General features: G+C 31.6%; 1 protein-coding gene across 1 annotated transcript; it reads right to left on the reverse strand.

Annotated features, from left to right (window-relative positions):
* Positions 1 to 439: 439 nt before the first annotated feature.
* Positions 440 to 8,052, reverse strand: LOC132627583 (protein DETOXIFICATION 27-like). The gene is made up of 8 exons (XM_060342996.1): positions 7,634 to 8,052; positions 6,594 to 7,135; positions 5,590 to 5,676; positions 5,325 to 5,381; positions 3,405 to 3,643; positions 3,169 to 3,287; positions 778 to 867; positions 440 to 663 (listed from the first exon to the last, which is right to left on the reverse strand). The coding sequence occupies exons 1-8, from the start codon at positions 7,898 to 7,900 to the stop codon at positions 601 to 603; spliced, it is 1,464 nt and encodes a 487-aa protein (XP_060198979.1). The 5' UTR covers positions 7,901 to 8,052; the 3' UTR covers positions 440 to 600.
* Between the last annotated feature and the right edge of the window lie 345 nt (positions 8,053 to 8,397).

Here is an 8,397-nt window from a genome sequence, read left to right on the forward strand (position 1 = left end):
TTTGAATTAAAAGTAAAATATTCGAAATTATATTGTGTATTAATTTACAATATATCAATCTTAACATTCAAAAAAATTACGTTTTATAATTTTTGCACTATTAATATATGCATGTATTACTAACCTCTGACAAAACTTGTCTCTAAACAAAACCGCCCTTTTTACATTTTTCAAAAGTTGTCATATAGTTTTGAGCTTTTAGACCCAACGGTAGAGTCAAGGCTATCTAGGCTGATTTCCACCATTAGTATTGATATGGCGCTGTTTTCTTTCCTTTAATATAATTGTTTCATACTTGGTCCTCTCATTCACATACATGTTTGAGCTTTTAAACTCAATCATAGAGTCAAGGCTATCTAGGCTGACTTTCCACCATTAGTATGATATGGCGCTATTTCCTTTCCTTTAATATAATTGTTTCATACTTAGTTCACATACATTTTTGAGCTTGTCATAATTGACTTTGCACTAATTTTTATTTATCTATAATGTTCATTGAACAAAATACCCTTGCACTAAAACAGCATGATTATTTCTTAAAGAATAAATAGCAAAGAAAAAAAAGGCTGTAAACCTTGACCAGAAAAAGAAAATCAGCATCTACGATTGACTAACTGGAGGTGGCTCCGACCACTTCTCAACATGCATTGTAGCTTTTTTAGCCTGCCAAAAATGCATCAATATTAATTCTTATTGTTAAGATATTCCGGTTTTATAAAGGGGAAAAATAGGAAAACAAGCTCCAGAATTTTGCATTTTCCTGGAAAAAGATATTACCTCCTTTTCCCAATCGCAACGGTACGTTATAAAAGCCAGTATTATCGTCTGCAAAGCTGTCCCTCCAAATATCATCCCTGCCCACATGCCCTTCAATATTCAAACAAGTTTAAGTTTCATATATCGTTAGTTTTTAGAAAAAAATTACACTATCAGATCACTAAAATAAATATAGAGTCCGCGACTTAAGTGACACAACAAAAAAATTTGGAACCAAAATAACACACACACAAAAAAAAGAAGTTACAAAAGTAGGTTTCTAGGACCAAACTGTAACTTTTTAAGTTTGGTTCTTTCACGCACAGATTTTGTGCGTGAAAGAGGCTACTTTTTTTTAAGCTATCAAAATCAAATTTTTTTCATACTTTGGGCAAAAATTAGTCATATTTCAAAATCCCGAAATATCAATATTTCATATAGAACTTAATATCTTTTTTTGTGTACAATAACGTCGGCTCATTACATCAAGTATACCTAAACGTTTGGATCGACGTTTTAGGGGTTGTAAAGTGTCCCAAAGTAAGTTTTGATTGTTTGGAATCTTGTCATCTTTAGATCAAAGTGTATATTTTATAGGGTTTTGATTTAAGTGTTTTATTATTTAGTCAAGTCGAGTGTATAAAAAAAAATATTATATTAAAAAATAATTCATCCAATACGAGAGGTTCAACCAGGGTATAATATATCTCATTCAATGCTCCCACCAAGGTTTGATCCCATGTTGTTGGCATAAAAAAGAAGTAAGTAAAAAGGAGAGACTAAACCACCAAGCTAAATTGGTGAAAGCAACAGAGTAGACACTTTTTATTTTTTATAATGTTCACTAATGCTATCTAACTCGTTTTCATAAATTGAATTTTGAACCTCGAAATTGACATTCAAAACATCATTACCACGGGATTAGCATCTCGAAATAGATTTTTTTATAATTAGATTTTTACTAAAGATGAATGAAATTTTTGCACAAATTTGGGGCAAAATTCAAATTGAATGGGATACAGGTGTTTTTTAAAAAATCGGCCCGGCTAGATCTCGAAAAAATACCCTGAGTCAGAAAAAAAATCGCGTGAATCGAACATCCGAGCGCAAAGTTATGGCCATTTAAAGTTTCAACAATTATATTTACAACTAGTTTTCTACCTATGCTCCTGTCCTTATTTTTTATTTACGTCAAATCTTCTATGATACATAAATTAATTAAGGTCATGCCACAACGTTAAGGGTTTGGAACTAATCAATTTTTTTCGTCCCACCGTAAACACAATTCAACATTTGTTTCCATTAGCAATCATAAAAATGCAGATTTGTCTCCCTCTTTTTGGATAATTTTCAATGTGTATACCTCATATGTATGGGCAACACGTTTTTTGGCCTCTCATTTTTTGGCATCTCGTGTGGGCAACAAGGTCGTGGTGGTGCAAGTACATCTCGTGGTGGCAGAACATCTCAGAGTAAAAGAGCCTCTCGTACTTGAAGTTTTATTTTGAATATTTTGTTATTGTAAACAATGATGTATTACTTAATGCAATGAATTATTTTTGAATTATTTTGAACCTCTTGTATTGGATGAATTATTTTTTAATATAATATTTTTATTTGTACATTCGACTTGACTAAATAATAAAACACTTAAATCAAAACCTTACAAAATATGACACTTAGATCTAAAGATGACAAGTTTCCAAACAAACAAAACTTACTTCGGGACACTTTACAACCCCTAAAACGACGATCCAAACGTTTAGGTAAACTTGATGTAATGAGCCGATGTTATTGTACGCAAAAAAAATATTGAGTTCTATATAAAATATTGATATTTCGGGATTTTGAAATATGACTAATCTTTGCCCAAAGTATGGAAAAAAACGTGATTTTGATAGCTTAAAAAAAAAAAAGTAGCCTGTAACTTTTTTTTTTTGTGTTATTTTGGTTCTAAGATTATTTTTTTTGTGTCACTTAAGTCGCGGACTCATATATAGTTAAGCCTCCTTAAAATAAGGAATCTGTGCTTTGAATCTACCTATATATTATTGTAGGTCAATTTTACTTGTGAGCGTAGAAAACATATATAGTATTAATACGCCAAATTTAAACTCTTCCCAATTTTCACTTATAAGCACAAAGTATGTCTAATAAACATTGTCAGCGCACGGATGAGCAACGATCCACAACCTTACATAGGAGAAAAATAAAACCAAACATTTAGTTTCTTACGACTTAAGATATGAAAGAGTTTACGTTTAATGCACCGACAGTTTAAACAGTACTCTTTACACAATCAAGTCACGTATAAGATAATTATAAGTAATTTTTTATTATATATATTGTTTTATAATTTGTAATATAATAAAATCGGTAAGTAAATGCTAAGAAATAAAGAGACCAACATACCTCAAGACCAGTGTGGAGAACCATACCCATAAGAATTCCAAGGGGGACTCCAACAAGGTAATAGGAACCTAAATTAATATAAGCCACTTTTGATTGCCATCCTGATCCAACTGCAACCCCTGTAACAAACAAGACACTTCTTTATTAAAAAAAAATAAAAAAAATCATGCTATCAATGTATATAAGTTACACTCATATATATTATACATGGAATAAAAATAAATTAATGTAATTACCGGATAAAACAGGTTGAACGCTATTTAGAAGAATGGTAAAGGCAAGAAGGTAAGAGATCTTCTTGACAGCTTTTAGCACATCAAAGCTTGATGAGAAAATTAGAGCAAATTTATCTTGATATATCATTATTAGCACACAAAATACTAGCCCAATCATGGTGGATTGTACCACTGATACCGCTGTTGCGAATTTTGCCGCCTTTCCTCTTCCAGCACCTAGCTCATTTGCCACGCGCACTCTGAAAAAATAATATAGTGACGTTAGTCTAATAAAACGAAAATTGAGTGATCATCCATAAAATTAAATCAATTATTATAGCTGAAGCAAACAGAATTTTTTCCACTTATGATAGTAAATACTAGTCACCAACTTAATTAACCAATTCCCAAGAATGATATTTGTGTTTTAGCTTATTTATATGCGTTTAATCTATAAGAACTTTTTAACAAGCCAATTCTGTAAGCTGCATTCAAATAATTATAATGTGGAATTAATCACTTGTCGTAAGTTAAAGTAAGTTCGTTACAGAACAAATAGATGGCAGCTGCATGTGATGAGTGTGATCGATGGAGAAAAAAAAAATACATTGTCGTCGTCAGAATTTCTATACCGTTGCATTTACGTTAGTTTTTGTCTTCTTATGCACATAAATCCGAATTTTGAGTAAGTAAGACTTCTAAATGTAAGCTGCTCTGAGTTTAGCCTGTGGAATTTAAAGCAGACATAAAGAAACCTACGGAATTGTACACCTAATATACTCTTGTCTGTATCTTTCAGGCTCAATTGACTGTATATTATATTTACATTAACCTACTAACCCTGACAGATGATAACAAATTCATCTCCCCCTTCTGTTTGGTCTATAGATAAATATTGAAATATGAGTACACGATTCACTGAATTTACCGGTCAAATTCTAATGTGAATATATTACTGTATTAAGGTTCAAAAGAAACCCAAACGACTGATCACAAGAGTTCATCTATCGTCACTATCCTCCCTTTATATATTCCATAAACCAAATGGTACAAAGAGACCAGAACATCATTTTCTTAATTTATTGTGTTATGTGTTAGTAGTTTATTTAAAGATATACGTTATTCTGTCAATCGTCAAGCATCACAACACGTCATAACGTCATTCAGTAGAGACTAGGACAGGACGTGATGTTAGTTAGGTTTGCAATCTACAATTGAAAATTAAAGCAGTTTTTCAGGTCCAAAAAGAACTCCCTATTTTGATTCTTTACCTATTTAACAACCAACACCATGTCCCATTTATTTGAAATTTTGGACTTCCTATTCTGTACGGTTACCTTTGCCAAGAGACGTTCGTTCGTTAACTTCATAGTTTCTTCTTTAAAAGAAAAGACGTGTGTAAACATTACTCCGTCAAAGATGAATACTCTTATTTTTACGAGGATATGATAAACTATGACTAGCAAAAGCGGATCCAAAATTTTAAGTTTATGAGTTCTGATCTTATCATGCATTCCCTAGCTTGTTTTATATTAGTTACTGTACTAGATTCACAATTAAGTAAATTTACATATTTAATGAACTTCTTAATACAAATACAAGTTCTAAGCAAAAACTATCAGGTTCATCCGACCCATATTTAATATTATAGCTCCGGCCCTAATGACTAGTTATAAATAAAAGAATTAACATTTGTAACGGATCGTAAAACTGGTCTTTTTCCTTTATTTATTCTAATCTAAATTCTCTTAAAATTGAACTTACATCTGATTTAATTTTTACACTCATCTTCAATATATATCATATTTATAATTAAAAAAATACTTAATTATAATTAATATATCTCTAATTTTAGATTAATTACTTGCTGCGCAAAGGTAGTAGAACACTTAAAATGAGAGCAAGACCATACATATAAAAGTAAAGACATATAATAATTACCCGGTGGCAGCGAAGAAAGCAAGTGGTATCATCATCTCCCAACCATTAATATTCATGCTGTAATAGATTCAACCAAAAATACATTAAAAAATAAAAAAGCAAAAAAAAGGAAAAGATAAGTAAGAACAAAAGAAGGCGATTCAAAGAAAAGAATTGCACGTGAAACTCGAATTGGATTGTCAAGTTTAGCTACTTTTGTACGCTCAATAAATGACGTAAAACAGAAAACCCCACTAGTAATTTCACAAGAGAGGTAATGGCTTACCAGATGGACAACGCATCAAGAGCCAGCGTTGCATTCTGCAAATACCCAGTCATCAACATCAATATCCTATAGTACCAGTTCTCCAAGCTACAAAATTCCAAAAATAAAAAAAACAACAATAATAAACCAATGATAAGATTAGACAGTGTCTAGATTGTTGTAACTAGAGCGGTAAGATTTAAATACATTAAAAATAATTCCTTCTTGACGTTCTCGTACGTCATAGGTCAAAATGTTTGATACTTCCTAGAAATCAAGGAGATTTAAAAAAAAAAAAAAAAACTAAACTGAGTACATTATTTATTCTACATACTATATATACCAAAAGTATATAAATTTAAAATTTTCTATGGAATTACTAAAGCACTACTCCTCTGGCCTTAAATACTAGTCATCATTGCAATCTGATTTTATTCCGAAATATTTAGCATTTTAGAAACATAAAAAGTCATTTTTGAAAGTTTTACCAAATGTATCATTTATTTCAAATAATGTAAATTATGTAAAGCATTTAAATTAAATAGAGTTAATAGAGTAGTTTAGATAATATTTTTATGATTGAACTATCAAACGTCTTTCTAAAGAAGTGTGTAAAAATGCTACCCCTCCTTCCCAAAAAAAATGTTCCGCCGGCGTGAATTCAGACATACATTATTTAATTTTTTTAAAATAAAAATTACATATTAAAAAATTATATAAAAAATATTATAAATCACAACAGCTAATAATTCAAAATATTTAGAAAACATTTGAAAAAAATTAAGGTAAAAATAAATATCATTTGACTGTTCAAATAATAACTAAGACAATATTTACAGAACGAATGAAATACTATAAATCACAATAATTAATAACTTAAAATATTTAAAAATCATATAAATTTTTTTCAATACCATATAAATTGAGACGGATGGAGTATTAATCATGATTAAGTTACAATTACGTGAAAGAGGAGGTAAACTAAGTGAAAGAAGAGAAAAAGGAGGTACTAGAATTTAAGTTACCAAAGCATGACACCAGAAGAAACCGAGAGTCGAAAAAATTCCCAAAGTCCAGTAAACGCTTGTATCGAGAATCCACTCCACGTATCTGGACATCCACCGCATGTGGTATAACAAAACAACACAATAAACACCAACCACCACGACACATCCAGTGCCACAGCAGCTCCCACTATCCCAAAATCCAATTTATACACAAACAACCAACTAAGCACCGTATGAATGGCCAACACCGCAAGTGAGACCCAAGCAATAACCGCAGTCTTTAACTGGCTCTGTAAAAACCTCTGTATAGGAAACTGAAACGCGAAACTGAAATGTAACGGGATGAACCATAAGGAAACTAGGCCTGATAGCTCTGCCACGTCGTTTGGTTGACCTAATGCTTTTAAAATTGGTGTGGCGAATATGTAGAACGGGAGTAGAAGGAAACAACAGAGGATTAGAACGATCCATGATCTTTGCATGTATATGCCTAACATTTGATGTTTTTTTGCTCCATAAGCTTGTCCGCATAATGTTTCTAATGCACTCGCCATCCCTAACTACATTTCCATGGAAAAATTACACAAGGGAAGTCAGTAATTTTAGGGAAGAAATTCAATCGAACTAATTTTAGGGTTAATTTTTCAACTAATAGTTATCCTCTCAAAAAGTTTATCTTTTCTTGATTTCAATTTCCTTTAACAAAAAAGGCTGACTTTCTAATCCCTGTTTTTTATTATGCAGATAAGGAAAAATAAATGTGAAATTTGATAGAAGTTGAGGGAAGGAGTTGAGAAGGGATTACCACGGAACGGATAAGTAATTTTTATCAGTGACAGGGTCTGGAATTCCAACGAGAGAAATTTTTAAAAATTGCAAAAAAGTAACTTAAAACAACTTCAAATTTTGACAACTTTAATACTATATAATTTTAATTTATCCTATTTGCGTAATCTATTTTTTGACGAAGAAGGTTCAATCGTCCCTGTTTTGTTGTTATGCAAATAAGGAAAAATAATAATGTGAAATTTGAAGAAGTTAAGGAAGGGAATACGTACAAGGAGACCAAAGTTGAGGCCAACAATGACAGTATTAGAAATGGAGATAGCAGCTAATTCAACCTCACCAAGATGACCAGCAAAACCTTGAGTTATTACATTCATGGTGTAAGTGGCTATACGACTGAAAATGGCTGGACCAGCTATGTGCCATAGTTTTTTTGTTTCGATCCATACTCTTGTTTTCAGATCTTGATCATCATCTGTTTCTTCAATTATATTTTCCGATAACAATGGTTGCCGGTTTTCGTCGTTAACGCTGCCCATTCGTAATTTTGGTACAAAAATTAGGCACGATAGAGAAGTGGGTACTGAAAAAAGAATTGTGTGAGAAAACGTGGAGACGTGGAGGAATTTTATAAGTGAGGTTTATAGAAGAATGATGAGAAGGGAAATAAGATGACGGCGTTATTTTTATATTCAGTGTAATTGGACTGATTTCATTTTTCTCCTGTTTGAGATAATTTATAGCCAGCTACGTCCTTACGTCGGTTGTGAATTTGAAGTGCTACGGCCTACGGGTAGTTTGTTTGGATTACTTCAGCTGTAATTCCAGCAGCATATTTTCTTTCGACTATGGTAATCAAAACTAAACTGGTCTTACGGTGTTTTTGGTAGGAAGGTAAATGTTTTTCCAAAAATGTTTTGCAGGGAATTAATGATTTTTTTAATTGTTAATTTTATGTTTGATAAATAAGTAAAATATTTTATATATAATCTAAACAAATACTATAAATGAAGAGGTTTGCCGCATGACGGTGTGG

This window comes from Lycium barbarum, chromosome 2, assembly GCF_019175385.1.
Source record: "Lycium barbarum isolate Lr01 chromosome 2, ASM1917538v2, whole genome shotgun sequence".
In the NCBI taxonomy this organism is placed as follows: domain Eukaryota; kingdom Viridiplantae; phylum Streptophyta; class Magnoliopsida; order Solanales; family Solanaceae; genus Lycium; species Lycium barbarum.

What these genes read in the sequence shown, in the direction of transcription:
- LOC132627583 (XM_060342996.1), bottom strand. Translation starts at nt 7,900, where the DNA reads ATGGGCAGCGTTAACGACGAAAACCGGCAACCATTGTTATCGGAAAAT. An exon ending in GCTTTCTTCGCTGCCACCGG is followed by an intron (nt 3,644 to 5,324) that starts GTAATTATTATA and finishes TTATTTTTTCAG; the next exon opens with AGTGCGCGTGGCAAATGAGC. An exon ending in GTTGCGATTGGGAAAAGGAG is followed by an intron (nt 664 to 777) that starts GTAATATCTTTT and finishes CATTTTTGGCAG; the next exon opens with GCTAAAAAAGCTACAATGCA.